Source organism: Otolemur garnettii, unplaced genomic scaffold (assembly GCF_000181295.1).
Source record: "Otolemur garnettii isolate 467f Iridium unplaced genomic scaffold, OtoGar3 scaffold00066, whole genome shotgun sequence".
In the NCBI taxonomy this organism is placed as follows: domain Eukaryota; kingdom Metazoa; phylum Chordata; class Mammalia; order Primates; family Galagidae; genus Otolemur; species Otolemur garnettii.
Genome location: NW_003852461.1, coordinates 1,814,517 through 1,831,771, shown reverse-complemented (window position 1 = coordinate 1,831,771; position 17,255 = coordinate 1,814,517). Strand labels below are relative to the sequence as shown.

At 46.5% G+C, this 17,255-nt stretch overlaps 1 protein-coding gene, 1 non-coding gene and 1 pseudogene across 3 annotated transcripts in view; 2 read left to right on the top strand and 1 right to left on the bottom strand.

Annotated features, from left to right (window-relative positions):
• Positions 1–2,750: 2,750 nt before the first annotated feature.
• The window catches only part of TTC4 (tetratricopeptide repeat domain 4), a 27,925-nt gene continuing 13,420 nt past the window's right edge, over positions 2,751–17,255 (bottom strand). Inside the window, exons 6-10 of one of the 2 annotated variants that reach the window (XM_003793116.3) lie at positions 13,695–13,781; positions 10,379–10,593; positions 9,713–9,794; positions 5,286–5,368; positions 2,751–3,310 (exon numbers count right to left, since the gene is read on the bottom strand). In XM_003793116.3, the coding sequence (XP_003793164.1) occupies positions 3,208–3,310; positions 5,286–5,368; positions 9,713–9,794; positions 10,379–10,593; positions 13,695–13,781 (570 nt within the window). In that variant the 3' untranslated portion in view covers positions 2,751–3,207. The remainder of the gene's footprint in view (positions 3,311–5,285; positions 5,369–9,712; positions 9,795–10,378; positions 10,594–13,694; positions 13,782–17,255) is intronic. The other variant, XM_012807204.2, reaches the window with a different exon arrangement.
• On the top strand, positions 8,514–8,621 carry LOC111726456. The gene has a single exon (XR_002774221.1). It is a non-coding gene; the product is annotated as a U6 spliceosomal RNA (small nuclear RNA).
• On the top strand, positions 11,522–12,350 carry LOC111726445 (annotated as a pseudogene).

Sequence of the window (17,255 nt, the reverse complement as noted above, 5' to 3'; positions counted from 1 at the left end):
CCCAGGGGGACAGCTTGAGGCTCTGTTTCAAAAAAAAAAAAAAAAAAAGAACCGTTCTGTCTGTAGATTACAGCACTTGTCTCTGGTGAAGACTTATGCTATATTCTGTTTTAAAAGAATGATAAGCCCTTACAAGGATGCAGTAATTTCTAGTATATGGTTCCCAATTTTTAGATGGAGGCCGAGGGAGGGCAGCACTGGGCCTGCTTCTAGCCACAAAGGCTACAGACATGCCATGGGCCCTGTGTCCCAGGCCCCATTCTCTCTGGCCTTTCTGCAAGGACTGCCCACTAAGTTTGGACAGAAGCATGCAGGTTCTGTTTCCTGTGTCAAGAGAGAATACGGCAAACATCCAGTTCTCCATTTCCCCTCTCCGTCTGACAGACACTCAGAGAGAAAGATCACCGTGTGGCCCATACAGTGGGTCAGGGCAGGAACAGGATCCAGCTTCCCCGGGTCATGTCTCAGCAGGGTCAGACTTTTCCTTTTCCCATCTCTGTGTGCTGGTGACTTAAGGGCCTAATGACCAAGAGGCCAATGGAGCCCCCTATGCACCCCCTACCATTAGACCTGGGAAAGGCTGAGAAAGTACTTTTAAGGATTATTACTGTAAAAATAATTGCACAGGCTGGTAACTGAATTTTTTCTTTTCGTTTAATGCAGCATGCCTCAACCTCAACTGACAACTTTGTTGTAGGGGCTGTCCTGTGCACTGTGTGCCAGCAGTACTCCACCAAGCTGTGATGTGCCCTGGGGATAAAATTACTGGTCTGGTGCTACCAGTCTGCATATGTATAAAATAAGCAAGATTGGCTCGGCGCCCATAGCACAGTGGTTACATTGGCCACATACACCAAGGCTGGCAGGTTTGAACCCAGCCTGGGCCAGCTAAACAACAATGTAAACTGCAACAAAAAAAAATAGCCTGGGGTTGTGGCGGGCATCTGTAATCCTAGCTACTTGGGAGGCTGAGGTAAGAGAATCACTTAAGTCCAAAAGTTTGAGGTGGCTGTGAGCTATGATATCACAGCACTCTACAGAGGGCGGCATAGTGAGACTCTTGTCTCAAAAAATAAATAAATGATTAAGATAAAATAAGCGTGATTTATTGAATAGCTTTATGCCAGGTGCTGGAGTGGGTCCTTTGCATACGGTATTACAATATCTGTGCGGAAGTGCCGTGGACAAGCCTATGAGGTGTCAGAGGCTCCACACAGAAGCAGGCTGATGACTTGGCCTGGTAAGACTCTCGGCCTGCCAGGTGCCGAGGATGGTTGGCAGGGAACACCTTTCTTAAGTGAATGTCCCAGTTCTTTTCATGTACAACTCGCTTGCACCCAGCACCTCATCTCAGCCTCACAGCACCTGGAGAGGGGGCTGCATGTGCTCTCCAGTCAGGGCTGAGTCAGAAGGCACACTGGAGCCTGCTCGGCCCCCGGGAGTGAGCTGGCTGGTGTTGGCTGCCACAGGGAACTCTGCAAGTCAAACGTTAGTCCCCTCACACAATGTTCTGAGTTCTTACAAAAAGAGAGAGATGGGGGTGGCGCCCATAGCTCAGTCAACAGGGTGCCGGTCACATACACTGAGGTGGCGGGTTCAAACCCAGTCCTGGCCAGCTAAAAACACCAATGCAACTGCAACAAAAAAATAGCCAGGCATTGTGGCGGGGCTTGTAGTCCCACCCAGCTACTTGGGAAGCTGAGGCAAAAGAATCACTTAAGCCCAGGAGTTGGAGGTTGCTGTGAGCTGTGATGTCACAGCACTCTACCCAGGGTGACAGCTTGAGACTGTCTCAAAAAAATAAATAAATAAAGACAAAGAGAGATGTTGAGACTGTCTCAAAAAAAAATAAATAAAGAGAAAGAGAGATGGGGAGGCTCTAGCTGGGGAGTGAGAGAGAATGGCCCAAGTGCAGCCAAAGCCAAGCTGAGGAAGGAGGCTGAACTCCAGCTTACCGGCCACAAGCCACAGGCAGGGAGCTGCACCTGGAGAGAAAGCTGCACAGTTCTTGGTAAGAATTCCACAGCCAGCTTCCCTTCAAAACCAGTGACGCACACAACACAGAACCCCAAACTAGTCCAGCTGAAGGACAGCAGCTGGTTTTAGTTTAATAATGTATTAGGCAGCTTTGCTGTGGTAACAAATAACCCCCAAATCTCGGGCTTAGTACAGCAAATGTTGTTCTCTCCTGTGACAGTGGCTGCAGTCCAGCTGCTTTAGTTGTTATACCTGCCTTACATTCCGGCACCCAGGCTAAGGAACAGCTTCCACATGGGAGACGAGTTCTCATGGCAGAGACACAATATGACCCCTCCACTCAAGGGCTCTGCAAGCTTCTGCCTGGACACTGGGGGGTGGAGGGGTCGATGCCTGTTAACATCCCTTTGCCTGGGGAGAAGGGAAGTCCACGCCCCATGTGGGATGTCCTCGTGCAGATGCCCATGGAGTGGGCACTGCAAAAAGTCACACAGCTGTGGGTAAAGATATATAAAATCCTTGGGGAGGGGTGACAAATAGCTGTACACAAAAATACGATGACCCAACACATGAAAAGATTTTTGAATTTAATAGATACAAAATCCTAAAATGTGAAAACTGCACAGGAATTCAGAGGCCACTGTCCAATTCTCCATACTGCAAAGATCCGGGAAATTGGCAAACTTTTTTTTTGTTGTTGTAAAGTGATAAGTTCTTACTATGTCCCCCAGGCTGGCCTTGAGCTCCAAGGCTCAAGCAATACTTCACTCTCAGCCTCCTGAACAGCTAGGACAACAGGAGTGCATTTCACCCTGCCGAGCAAAACTGGCACTCTTCAGGGGCACCAGGAATCCCAGTCTGTACAGTCTTTGTAAGTGCAGAGCAAGGTGTCTAACTGCACAGGGTTCCCAACCACATAACTGGATCCCGAGTCAGTCTCCAAAGGGCAGTGAGTCACACAGGTCAGTTGCTATGGTAACTGCAGCTGTCTGTTCGGAGATGGAGTCCAAGGACGTCATGACCAAAGCAGCTGAAGACATAAGACAGCTGGACAAAGGCCAGAAAGGCTGCAATGCAGGGAGGTGAGTGGCTCCTCCCCACCATCCCCAGGTGACAGAAATAAAGTGCTGGACTCTAGGAACATGTCCAGCTGCTTCAGGCATGCTAGATTCCAGGCAGAAGAAAGAGAGGGAGGAGACCTAGGGGTTCGGCACCCACAGCCTGGCTCAGTCACTCTATCTGGTGCACCTTTCTCTCCTGGAGATAATTCTTCCAAAAAAGAGAAGATCTCACACAGACCAAAAATGCTGGTGTCAGGGATTTGACAAAGTACCTGCCGAAAACACAACAGAAGAGAGGCGGTTAACTGAATTACAGTCTTAATCATCCATGGGCCTCCCCAACAACACGCGAGGTGAGCCTTTAGATATGAGTCAGTACCGAAATGCAAGGTTAGCACAGCTACCTGGTTGTTTATAAATCTAACAAATTAGTGTGCATGATATTCCGGCCCTTATAACCTAACCAAAACCTTCTGGCCAGTCCTCCAGCATCAGGCATGTCTGTGGTTAAACACATGAAACACGGAATGCCTTCATTCATTCATTCAACATTCAGTGAGTGCCCATGGTAAGCCAGTCCCTATGCTGAAAACACGGAGACTTTTAAAAACAAATAATGGATATAATTCTGAAGAAAAACAAAATAAACAAAAAGTTGCTGAAGTTCAGTCCTGGGGAGAGGGAAGTAAGGATCCAATTAATGACAGGAAGGCACAACTGCAGAAGCACTGGCAAGGCACAGTCCTAGTCCCAGGAGGCATGATTCCCTCTACAGGGAAGGGGACCCGGGAAAACTTCATGGAAGATGCCATGTCTGAGCTTGGCTTTAGTTTGGGGAAGGGGTGCTGATGGGAGTAGGGGAGCAAAAAGCCAGGAGATACAGGTAACCAGAGCATCTGCTATTGCTGGGCCATAAAAATAAAAGGAGGGAGGTTGGTTGGAGAGGCGGACAGGGCCTTGGCCTTCCAGGGTTCAGGGTGTCAGCATTACCCAATGTGCCTGGTTCTAGCTTCACCTAGTTCAGGATCTGAAGTTGCCAGAAACCAGTAGCCTCTTGCCAATGGTAGTAATTGAAAAAGTAATCATTTCCGCTGGGCATATTGGCCTCACTCCTGCAATCCTGGCACTTTGAGAGGCCAAGGTGGGAGGACTGCTTGAGGCCAGGAATGCAAGACCAGCCTGGCCAATACAACAAAACCCCATCTCTTTCTCTTTTTTTAATTATCAGTCATATCTGGAGAAATCTTCCCTTCCTGTCTATCAGGCCAAAGCAGAAAAATTAATGCCAGCTGAGTACCCTAACAAACCAGTGCCCATCCAGTCTGTCCCCCAAACCTCTCTAACCCATCTCCTCTACTTCAGGCCTCACCACAGAACAGTATACTTGAAATCTGCACCTCACCTTGCACGTCCTACCTACATCAACTCTTCTGTGACCCCCACACCACTATCAGGATGGTTTGTACTTCTCAGAAGGGTCTTAGGCCTCTGTGCACGGCCCTAACTTAGCTTTCTGGCCTCATTTCCTACCATTTCCAGCCATCTTCTTTTCTGTATATGTCAGGCTTTTTTAGCCTAAGTGCAAAAGCATTTGCTTTTCTCTTCTTTACAATGCTCAAAGCTTAGGGAAAGGTTGTCCACAAGTCAACCTGGAAATCTGCTGAGGGTACTAGTTTCCCTCACGGTCCAGGAACACCTCCACGTGGCGGAGGGGCAACTGCTGCCACTGCTGAGGAGAAAAACGCCCTCTCTGGTGGGCAGGCCCTTACTCTGACTCTGCTCTCTCACTGGCTCCCAAATGCCTGAGAAATACGTAGGCAAGAGTTATTCCCACTCTGGAGATGAGGAGACAGCCCCGGGAGGCAGTGTGCACTTAAACTCACACAGCCAGTAAATGACGGTGCGTCTTCACAGAGCCAATGCGCTTGTCATATGACAGTATCAGGAGACACATGCACAATTAGGAAAAGGAGGCCATCCCTCCTGCTTTCAACACAAAGGCCAGGCAGCTTCTCCCTACTCAGCCCAGCCCCATGCATTCCCCCAGCCTAGGGGGTCATCACACCGTGACTTTTCTGGACAACGGTTCAGTTTAACAGGCCAGGCCAGTCTCCACAGCTGTTGTCTCATACAGCTTTATGCCCAGGGAGGGAGGGGAGTATGAGGCAATTCATCAGAGATGTGGCTATACCCTGGGACTGTGGCTGAGCATCCTGCCCAGAATACACAGCCCCTAAGGTGACGCACCTGGGGTGCTGCAGTGCCCGCAGCAGGGTGCTCCTGGGAGGTACCCGGTAGAGTTCTGCCCTGTCCTCATCCTCAAAGTAGACCTGAAAGGTGAACAGAGGGGCAAGGTCAGAGACGAATAAAGGCTTCAGCAGCACTAAGCACGTTGAAGGCAAGCCTAGGGAAAGTTAGAGACAGCGACGATTCCTAGTTGAATGCTTCCTTTACGTAGTTGGAGGGCTGGCGCTTTGCAGTCGGTCCTCTCATAACACTGTAAGAAAGATCATCAGCTCCATTTTCCAAAGGCAGAACCCAGGCTCACCATTACCAGCTAGGGTGAGGAAGATACTACTCAGCGGGGAGTGGCTGCTGCAGGCAGTCAGACTCCACGCAGGATTAGGAGGCGGCTGCTCACGCAGAGTGACCGAGCAGCTCAGGTCAGTCTGTGCAGGGTGAGTCAGGCACGTGCTCTGTGACAGCAGCCAGACCTGGGGAGTTCAGAGTCCGAGTGGGGAAGGTTCCATGTAGAAAAGGGGCCAATGGCAATGGGAGGAGGGGAAAGATCAAACAAATAAATACATTAATAACAAGGCCCCTGTTACAAAAGTAGGACAGGAGTAGACAAATTTGTGGTGTTGGATTAGAACTGAAGATACCAGTGAGACCTTGTGTTCTTACACACACACACACACACTCCTAGCTGGGAGGCACTAAGAAGGCACTGAGGCAGTTAGACTGCCCCAACTTCCTTAGCATCAATCAACACACCTGCTGCACAGAGATCTTGGCTTCTAAATACCATTATTCACAATAAAGAACCAGAGGAGAGGGTACAGTGGCTCACACTGGGAGGCCAAGGCAGGAGGATCGTTTAAGGCCAAGAGTTTTACACCAGCCAGGGCAATGTAGCAAGACTCCATCTCTATAAATATTTTTAAAAATTAGCCAGCAGGCTTGGTGTCTGTAGCTCAGTGGTTACAGTGCCAGCCACATGTACTGGCAGGTTTAAACCCAGCCCAGGCCAGCTAAACAACGACAACCACAACAACAAAATACTAGCCAGGCATTGTGATGGGTGCCTATAGTCCCAGCTACTTGGGAGGCTGAGGCAAAAGAATTGCTTAAGCTCAGGAGTTTTTTTTTTTTAGACAGTCTTGAGCTGTTGCCCTGGGTAGAGTGCTGTGGAGTCATAGCTCACAGCAACCTCAAACTCTTGGGTTGAAGCAATTCTCTTGCCTTGGCCTCCCAAGTAGCTGGGACTATAGGCCCTGCCACAACATCCGGCTATTTTCTGGTTGTAGTTGTCATTGTTGTTTGGCAGGCCCGGGCTGGATTTGAACCCATCAGCTCCAGTGTATGTGGCTGGCGCCCTAGCTGCTTAAGCTACAGGTGTCAAGCCTAAGCGCAAGAGTTTGAGGTTGCTGTGAGTTATGATGCCACATTATTCTACTGAGGGCAACATAGTGAGACTCTGTCTCCAAAAAAAAAAAAAAAATTAGGCAGGGACGGTGGTGTGCATCTGCATTCTTAGCTACTTAGGAGGCTAAAGCAGGAGGACTGCGTAAGCCCAGGAGTTAAGAGGTTGCAGTGAACTACAATTGTACCACTGCACTCCAGGCTGGGCAACAGAGAAAGTCTTGTCCAAAAAAAAAGAAGGCTCAGCACCGTAGTTCAGTGGTTACAGCACCAGCCACATACACCAAGGCTGGCAACTTTGAACCCTGCCCAGGCCAGCTGAACAACTGCAACCAAAAAATAGCCAGGTGTTGTGGTGGGTACCTGTAGTTCCCACTACTTGGGAGACTGAGGCCCAAGAGTTTGAGGTTGCTGTTAGCTATGATGCCACAGCACTCTACTGAGGGTGACAAAGTAAGACTGTTTCCAAAAAAAAAAAAAAAGAACCAGGGCTCCTTGGAAACAATAGTTGATTCTAGAACTGGGGCAAGGAAAGCACAATTTAAACCTGGAACACATTGTGCCGAAAAACAAGCGCTTAAGAAATAGAGAAAGGGGCGGCGCCTGTGGCTCAGTGGATGGGGCACAGGGTCCATATACTGAGGGTGGTGGGTTCAAACCCAGCCCCACCAAACAGAAACAAAAAATAGCTGGGTATTGTGGCAGGCACCTGTAGTCCCAGCTAATCGGGAGGCTGAGGCAAGAGAATCACCTGAGCCCAGGAGTTGGAGGTTGCTGCGAGCAGTGTGACGCCACGGCACTCTACTGAGGGCAATAAAGTGAGACTCTAGCTCTAAAAAAAGAAAGAAAGAAAGAAAGAAATAGAGAAAAGTCAAAAGGACACAAAACAAATTTGAAAAAGGATTCCTGCTGACCAAATCTGGGATGACTTGAGCATAAAATAATCATTGTAATAGGTTATATACATTGAGTGAAATAGGAAGCCATAAACCCACTGATATAAATAAATACATAAGCCACGGGATTATGCAATTATCAGCAATTGCTGATAAGCAATGGGATATCTACATCATTTCCAAGTACTTCCTTATAAAATACTTATTACTCGGCTCGGCGCCTATAGCTTAGTGGTTAGGGCACCTGCCACATACACCAGAGCTGGAAGGTTTGAACCTGGCCCAGGCCTGCTAAACAACAATGACAACAACAAAAACATAGCCAGTGTTGTGAGAAGCACCTGTAATCCCAGGTACTTGGGAGGCTTTAGAATCGCTTAAGCCCAAGAGTTTGAGGTTGCTGTGAGCTGTGATGCTACGGCACTCTACAAAGGGCAACCTATTGAGATTCTGTCTCAAAAAAAAAAAAAAAAGTATTAATCATAAAGGAGAATGCATAACTCGTAAGAGAGAAGACTGGAAGAACCCACCTCAGTCAGATGGTTAGAATGGATATTATCAGTATGGGACAAACACCACTGGATACGATACAATCACAGTATCCCTTCCCTGATACTCCAGCTAAACACCCATAATCCACAAGGAAACATGAGGCAAACCCACGACAGACATTCTACAAAGTGGTCTGTAATCTTCAAAGGTGTTAAGGTCAGGGAAGTCAAGGAAAGATGGAGGAACTCTTCCACGCTCAAGGAAACTAGAGGGACAAGATCACTAAATACAACACGAGATTCTGAACAAGATCCTTTGGCCATAGAGAATTTGGGAAACCTGGGCGGCTCCTGTGGCTCAGTGAGTGGGGCACTGGCCCCATATACCAAGGGTGACAGGTTCAAACCTGGCCCCAGACAAACTGCAACAAAAAAATCGCCGGGCGGTGCTCGCTTCGGCAGCACATATGCTAAAATTGGAACGATACAGAGATTAATTAGCATGGCCCCTGTGCAAGGATGACACGCAAATTCATGAAGCGTTCCATATTTAAAAAAAAAATAGCCGGGTGGTGTGGCGGGCGCCTTTAGTCCCAGCTACTTGGGAGGCTAAGGCAAGAGAATCGCCTAAGCCCAGGACCTGGAGGTTGCTGTGATGCCACGGCACTCTACTGAGGGCAATACAGTGAGACTGTCGCTAGAAAAAAAAAAATGGGGGAAACCTAAACGGAGTGTGGAGTAGCTTGTACTACATCAATGCTAATTCCCTGACTTTGATGGCTGTACTGGGATTATGAAGAAAAATATCTTATATAGGACAAAAGTGAGAAATACACTGAAGTATTCAGGGGCAATGGGGGACATCAGGTGTCACTTTACTCTCAAGTGATTAAAGGATAAATTTTTCTTTTTTTTTGAGACAGAGTCTCACTATGTCACCCTCAGTAGAGTGCTGTGGTGTCACAGCTCACAGCAACCTCAAACTCTTAGGCTCAGGTGATTCTCTTGCCTCAGCCTCCCAAGTAGCTGGGACTACAGGTGCCCACCACAACGCCCAGCTATTTTTTTGTTGTCATTGTTGTTTAGCTGGCCCAGGCTGGGTTTGAACTTGCCAGCCTCAGTGTACGTGGCTGGCACCGTAACCACTGTGCTATGGGTGCTGAGCCAGAGGCTAAATTCTTTACGCTGTAAACTGTGATTTAAAAAAAAAAAAGTCCCAAGAAAATACTATTCATCCTCAAAAAGGAAAGAAATGCTGGCACATGCTGCAATCCCTATGAACCCTGAAGACACTGTGCAGAGTGAAATACGCCACACAGGGCGCAGTGCGGGACTCTACTCCTGTGAGGCACTCGACAAGGCAGAACAGTGGGTGTCGTGGAGTGGCAGGTGCCACGAGGGGAGGCAGGGGAGTTACAGTTTAATGAGGACGGAGTTTCAGTTTGGGACGATGAAAACGTTTTGGAGATGGTTGATGGTGACGGTCACCAGCAGTGTAAATCACTGAGCATCTAAAAATGGTTAAAATGATAAATTTTATGTCATACATATTTTGCCACAATTAAAAAAAAAATTGAGCATTCAATCCCCCCAACCTGCCCTCCAAAAAATATCCCATGGAGGAACAGAAGAAAACTTCTCTTACCTCCAAATCATTAGGGCAGTACTTCTGCTCTAAGTCCCAGGAGGGTGTTTCACCAAACATCACCATTAGATGATCAATAAACCTAAGGATACAACATATACTTTCTGAGTATCAATAATTCATGATCTATTTCCCCATATCTGTCTCCAGATGCCAATTCACAAGAGGCATTAAGAATGGGTAACACATGAAATGCAAGCTTAACCCATTTCCACAGCAGTGCCCAAAGGGTATCTATCGCTTGTCCTACGAGGACATAATTTTCTTTAAGTGAACCCAGGCTCAAAACATTTCTTACATTCAGCCACATTCTAAGCACCAACCCTATGAAATTACAAATTAAATTTGCTAGTTATATTCTTCTCATATGTACTTAAATTACTATGCATGTACTACCTAAAACGATTTCATAGTTTGCTGGTGATGTATGCCACTCTTTGATAAACACTAGATTGTGGTACCATTAACCTAGCCAGGATGAAGTTGACACTTGTGTCTGTCAATGCAAATCTAGTTAGTAAAGGCTGAGTCGGCTACAGGATGTAGTAAACAAGATTGTGTGAAACCCTCTAAACTATCTCTTCCCTCCTCAACCAAAAATCCTCCCGGCCCTCCTTCCAAAAAGGAGAGAGCAAGCAGGAGCAGAAGGCTCTCAGCAGTAAGTACCTGGAGTCCTCGTGAAAAGCAGAGATGAAGTCTGACTGGGCGTGCTCCGGGTACAGGAAGAGCACGGGCCAGCTCAGCCTGCCCTGGTCATCTAGACTTAGCCTAGCTCCATAGGGGTTTTCAGAGCTGAGTCCATCCAAGAAAAGCTCAGCTAGACCTCCTGAGGCTGAATCTTCATCCTCACAGGCGGCTTCAGAGAGCCTGATGTTCCTAGCCTGGGTTGAAGGGAGGAACACACAAACACAAAACCTTAAGTGTGGAGGATGGAAACCCATTTCGCTGAACAATAAAGAAACCATAACAGTGTTAGCTCCCTGAAGGCCAGCTCTATACAAGATTCATCTTCATTATCACTGCGGCCCAGCACACGGTAGGCACCACTTGTGTAACTCACCTTCACACGGCATCTACCACGTGCTGAACCCTGTGTCACAGAGATGAGCTAGACAGGGCTCCCGGAGCTCACGCTCCTGCTCGTAGTCTAGTAGGAGACAGCTATGGAAATAGCTATAAGGGAAGGTGAGAAGTGGGGCTGTGGAAACGCAGGCAACGGAATAACGAATTCAGCCTGGGGATGGAGGTGACTGAGAAATGCTAGGCCGTGAACAATGACTTTGAAAGGCACAGAAGTTGGAGGTGGGACATCTGGGAGGTTGAGCATTACACTCCAAGGAACAGCACATGTAAAAGCACAGAAAAGATTAAGGGTGTGACCTGTGGCACAAAAATGTCCAATGTTTCAGTTTAGCTGGGGATGAAATATTAGAACACTAGAAAGAATGTACACTGACTTAATCCTGACTGTCTCATAGAAATGAGGGTAAATCAAGGGTCTGAATAGTAAGTAGTGTCACCTCTTACATATCTGTGAGGGTTCCTAAGGTTAGCGCACGAGAGGAAATTACATGTTACCAACACTACCTTCTAAATCAGGACTTAGCAAACTTTTTCCCAAGACTGGAATGCAGTGGCCTGAACATAACCCACTATAAAAACTCCTGGGCTCAAGCAATCCTCCCCGCTTCAGACTCTGGAGTAGCTGGGACTACAGACAGGTGTGTGCCACCATGTGTAGGTAATTTTTAAAACATTTTCTGGATAAACCGGAAACGGAGACTTTAGTTCTCTTTCCCACCTTGCAAAATGGTGGGTGAATAAGTTGAGAAGCCGGTTTCTAAAGAGAAGAAACCAGTTTCTAAAGAGAAGAAACCTGTTAATAAAAAGAAGCCTAAGCCCAAGAAAGGGAAGCCCCACTGCAGCCGAAATCCTGTTCTCATCAGAGGACTAGGCAGATATTCCCGATCCGCCATGTATTCCAGAAAGGCAAGAGGAAATACACAGCAGCTAAATCCAAGATTGACAAGAAGGCGGCGGCGAAGGTCCTCGCCACTGTTACAAAACCAGCTGGGGACAAGAATGGTGGTACTCGGGTGGTTAAACTTCGCAAAATGCCTAGATACTATCCCACGGAAGATGTGCCTGCAAGATTGAGCCAGGGCAAAAAACCATTCAGTCAGCATGTGAGAAAACTGCGATCCAGCATCACACCGGGACCGTTCTAATTATCCTCACTGGGCGCCACAGAGGCAAGACAGTGGTTTTCCTAAAATAACTGGGCAGTGGCTTGCTACTTGTGACTGGACCTCTGTCCCTCAATCGAGTTCCTTTACGAAGGGCACACCAGAAATTTGTCATCGCCACCACCACAAAAATTGACATCAGTAATGTTAAAATCCCAAAGCATCTTACTGATGCTTATTTCAAGCAGCTCCGGAAGCCCAGACACCAAGAAGGTGAGCTCTTCACCACAGAAAAAGAGAAATACGAGATAAGAGAACAGCGCAAGGTTGATCAAAAAGCTGTGGACTCACAAATTTTACCGAAAATCAAGGCTATTCCTCAGCTCCAAGGCTACCTGCGATACGTGTTTGCCCTGACAAATGGAGCTTACCCTCATTAAATGGTGTTTTAAATTTCTTAAAAAGAACCTAATTAAATGGCTAATAAATTTAAAAAAAAAAACATTTTCTGTAGAGATGTTGTCACGCTCATGTTTTTGTTTTTGGGTTTTTTTTTTCTTTTGAGACAGAGTCTCACTTTGTCACCCTAAGTAGAGTGCTGTGGCATCGTAGCTCATAGAAACCTCAAACTCCTGGGCTCAAGCGATCCTCCTGCCTCAGCCTCCAAGTAGCTGGGACTCTAGACGCCTGCCACAATGCCCGGCTGTTTTTAGAGACAGAGTCTTGCTCTAGCTCAGGCTGGTCTCAAGATACATTATAACACACCCATTAAGAACAAGGACTTGGCTCTAACACACATCAGCTGTGTGAGGTTTCCTCGCCCCTCTATTCATCATCTAGCAAAACAGGAGCAAGGAGACCCCAACAGAAGATTAAATGAGGTAACGCTTAACCCAGAGCAAAAAGTCAGTACAGCAGTCCCCCCTCAGCCACGCTTTCACTTTCCAGTTCCAGTTACCACAGTCTGAAATAGCAAATGGAACGTTTCAGAAGTAAACAATAAGTTTTAAAATGCATCTGAGTAGCATGATGAAATCTCATGTTATCTGCTCCATCCCACTCAGATTCTGAATCAGCTATTCCCCAGCATATCAGAATTGTAGACACTGATACTAAGTAACCACCCATTAGTCACTCAGTAGCCATCTCGGTTATCGGATTGACTACTGCAGTATCACAGTGCTTGTGTTCAAGCAGCCTTTATTTTAAATCATGACCCGAAAACACAATAGCAATGATGTGGGCAATTTGAAAATGCCAGACAAAAACCTTACAGTGCTTGCTCTAAGTGAAAAAGTGAAAGTTCTCAACAAATAAGAAAAAAAATCACATGCTAAGGTTGCTAAGATGTATGGTAAGAATGAATCTTCTATCCATGAAACTGTGAAGCAGGAAAAAGAAACTCATGCTAGTTTTGCTGTTGAATCTCTACAGTGCATGGTGAGTGCTTAGTTAAGAAGGAAAATGCATTAAACCTGTGGGTGGAAGACATGAACAGAAACACGCTGTGTTTGACAGCAACTGGGTTTGGAACTATGGGAGATTTCAGGCATCCGCTGGGAGTCTTGGGAAGCAGCTCCCTTGGACACAGGAGACTATTGTGCACGGTACAGAGACCCACACGTGCACATAGTGGGACAGCGGACTAGAGCCTGGGCTCCTCTGTCACTGCTTCAGAAAAGCACAAAGAAAACAAACACATTCAGTCAGGTGAAGGATCCCGAGAGAGGTGTCCCACAGCCTAACAGAATCAGTGGATTTAGCAGGACACCAAGAACCTCAGTTTGAGAACTCACCTTGACGGCCTGGAGTAAAGCCTCATTCTGACTCTGCTCCTTCTTCTCTTTCAACTTTGCTTTCCTCAGATCCCTTTGTTCAGTTCGCTAAAAATACAATTCAGATACATCAGCTCTAGGGACCTGACTTCTTCTTCTATGGCCCCAGCCTGCTCTGAATTACCCTCTCTGGTCTCTCTGCCCCGTGCTTCTGTGTCAAGGGATGCTAGCAGCCAGATTCAGTTCAATAAACACTTACAAAGCACATCGTAGGTGTCAGGTTCAGTAGCAATTTCACTGGGAATTTAAAATCCAGTTCTTGTACTTAAGGAGCATGGTGTACAGAGGGGCTGAGGGAACAGAGGAGTGAAGAGCCGAGTGTAATAGATGTGTCATAAGTCGTCACTCTGGAGGTCTGAACTGAGTGCCATCAAACACTGAGAGGGAGTGACTGACACGGCTCCCTTACACCAGCAGGAGCTTCCCCCAGGTAAATGAGCAAAGGCATTCTCTGGAGAACTGGCACCTGGGCAGACAAGTAGCCTACAGGAAATATCAACTTCTCTGATATGGCTGGAATATTGGATAATACCCTGGAAAAACCCAGGGCAAGAATTTATCAGAGGTTCTGTTTTTTGCACAATTATAATCCATGAGAGAAAACTACCATCAGTCTACTCAATCTGGCAGAAATAGAATTTAGATTTCTTTTTTTTTTTTTGAGGCAGAGCCTCAAGCTGTCCCCCTGAGCAGAGTGCCGTGGCATTACAGCTCACAGCAATCTCCAACTCCTGGGCTCAAGCGAGTCTCCTGCCTCAGCCTCCCAAGTAGCCGGGACCACAGGCGCCCGCCACAACGCCCGGCTATTTTTTGGTTGTAGCCATCATTGTTGTTTTGGCGGGTCCGGGCTGGGGATTTGAACCCGCCACCTTAGGTGTACGTGGCTGGCGCCTTAGCCGGTTGAGCTATAGGCGCCGAGCCTAGATTTCTTTTCTTTGGGGATACACCACAAACCCCTGCTCTTACCCTCAGGATTGTGGATTACTAGGAATCAAACATTTTCTCTAACCGGCCAGACAGTATTTTAGGCTTTGTAGACCATGCATGGTCTCTGTAGCGTACTGTCTAGTTTTGCTTATAACATTTTTTAAAATGTGACAGATGGGGCCATCTGTGGTGGCTCATGCCTGTAATCCATCACTTTAGGAGGCTGAGGTGGGAGGAATGCTTGAGACCAGCCTGGGCAACACAGCAAGACCCTGTCATGGTAGCCTGTGCCCAGGGTAACCTGTAATCTCATCACTTGGAGGGCTGAGGTGGGAGGATCACTTGAGTCCAGGATTTCAAGGTTATGATGAGCTATGGAAGCGCCACTGTACTCTAGCTTGGGCAGCAGAACAGAACCTGTCTCTTAAAAAAAAAAAAAGAAAAAACGTAAAAAACGTTCCTGTACAGAAACAGGCTACAGACTAGATTTGGCCTGTAGGTCAAATGAGCTGATTCTTGCTCTAAAATACAGCACCAACCATCCCTCTCATCTTTTCTATGAGGGCTAACACAGATCTTTTTCTGGTGAATTAAATCTACCCTTTCAGGGAGATAGTGGCTGATTATTCTTGGCCATTGTTCTCCAATCCAGTCTGTCAAGGGACAGCTGTTAATATCTGTCAAGAAGTTTGATCCAATCCAAGGGTCCCCCTTGAAATGGTCAAATGGGCAACTACGGTCAACGTTGCCTTCACTGTTGGGCTAGATCTGACCACAGTGTCTATCCACACTAGAGAATGATTAAGATGCATGGTTTGAATACTGTCCCAAATTGCTTTTACTCTGAATTACAGAATGCAGCTTCTTACTGTATTCTTATTGTACAAAATTTGGGATCTTGGCAGCCCATATAATGTAGGATGCCTGCCAATTCAGAGGAACCTGGACTGTTGGGTCTCTTTTTGGAAAAAAAACAAATCAACTTTATTGAAGGATAATCTACAGATTTTAAGTGTGCAGTTCAGTAAGTCTTGACAAATGTATACATTTGAGTGCCCAACACTCCAATCGAGGTAGAGAACCTTTCGAAACATCCCTCGTGCCTCTTACATTCAATCTCATACAAAAAAATAAAAATAGGCTCAACGCCTGGAGCTCGGTGAGTAGGGCTCAAGCCACATACACCGAAGATGGTGGGGTCAAGCCCAGCCTGGGCCTGCTAAACAACAATGACAAGTACAACCAAAAAATAGCCGGCATTATGGCAGGCACCTGTAGTCCCAGCTACTTGGGAGACTGAGGCAAGAGAATCGTTTAAGCCCAGGAGTCTGAGGTTGCTATGAGCTGTAACACGATGGTACTCTATCAAAGATGACACAGTGAGACTTTGTCTCAAAAAATAAATAAATAAAAATAAAAACAATAGCACGGTGCCATGGTGTGTGCCTATAGTCCCAGCTATTCAGGAGGCTAAGGAGGGAGGATCACCTGAGCCCAAGAGTTGGAAGCTACAGTACACTATGATCAGGCCACTGCACCCTTGGCTGGACAACAGAGTAAGATCTCAACTCTTTTTAAAAAATAAATCTATAGGGTGGCGCCTGTGGCTCAGTGAGTAGGGCGCCGGTCCCATATACCAAGGGTGGTGGGTTCAAACCAGGCCCCAGCCAAACTGCAACAAAAAAAATAGCCGGGCATTATGGCAGACGCCTATAGTCCCAGCTACTTGGGAAGCTGAGGCAAGGGAATCGCCTAAACCCAAGAGCTAGAGGTTGCTATGAGCTGTGACGCCACGGCATTCTACCAAGGGTGACAAAGTGAGACTCTGTCTCTAAAAAAATAATAATAATAAAAATCTATAAAATACAATTGATTTTTATGTATTGATGTTGTAGCCTACTAGCTTGCTGAACTTGCTTATTAGTTCCAATAATTTTTTAGTGGATACCTCAAAATTTTCTTTTTTTTTTTTTGTTTCTTTGCATGTCTTGTGATTTTTTCTTTTGTTGAAAACTACAAATAATGTGGCAACTCTAGAAATCAGGTTCTCTCCCTTCCCCAGGGTTTGCTCTTGTTGCTGTTGATGTTTAGGGACTTTTATGAACCAATCTATGAAAGTCACTTCTGTTTATGTGACCACTAAAGTCTCTGCTCATTAACTTAGCAGTCAGCTAATGACTCAATAAAGAGACTTCTCTACGTGCCCAAGGCAGTAAGTGCTCCAATCTTTGCTCTGTGTACCTGCTGGAGCTCACACCTTTAACATTCACCTAAGCAATTTGTAATTTTACCTTGGCCTCCATTTGCTGCTTGCACAGAACCTCTGAGAGCTCCTAGCTCCTCAGTCTTTCCTGAGCACAGGTAGCCCTAGGCACACACGTGAAGCCCCGGGCACACATTTGACTGTCTAGATTCTCAGAAATATTACAGCTTGCAGAGCCATTATAGAATTTTATTCCCCAGCTTTTTCTTTGCCCCAGCTGTTATCTACTGCCTCAGGTAGCTGCAATCTTTAAACAACTGCCTCTGGTTTGAGGGCTTTTTTCCTAGAATTCTAAAATCTTTTCTGAGCCTCTTATTATTTTTTTTTTTTTT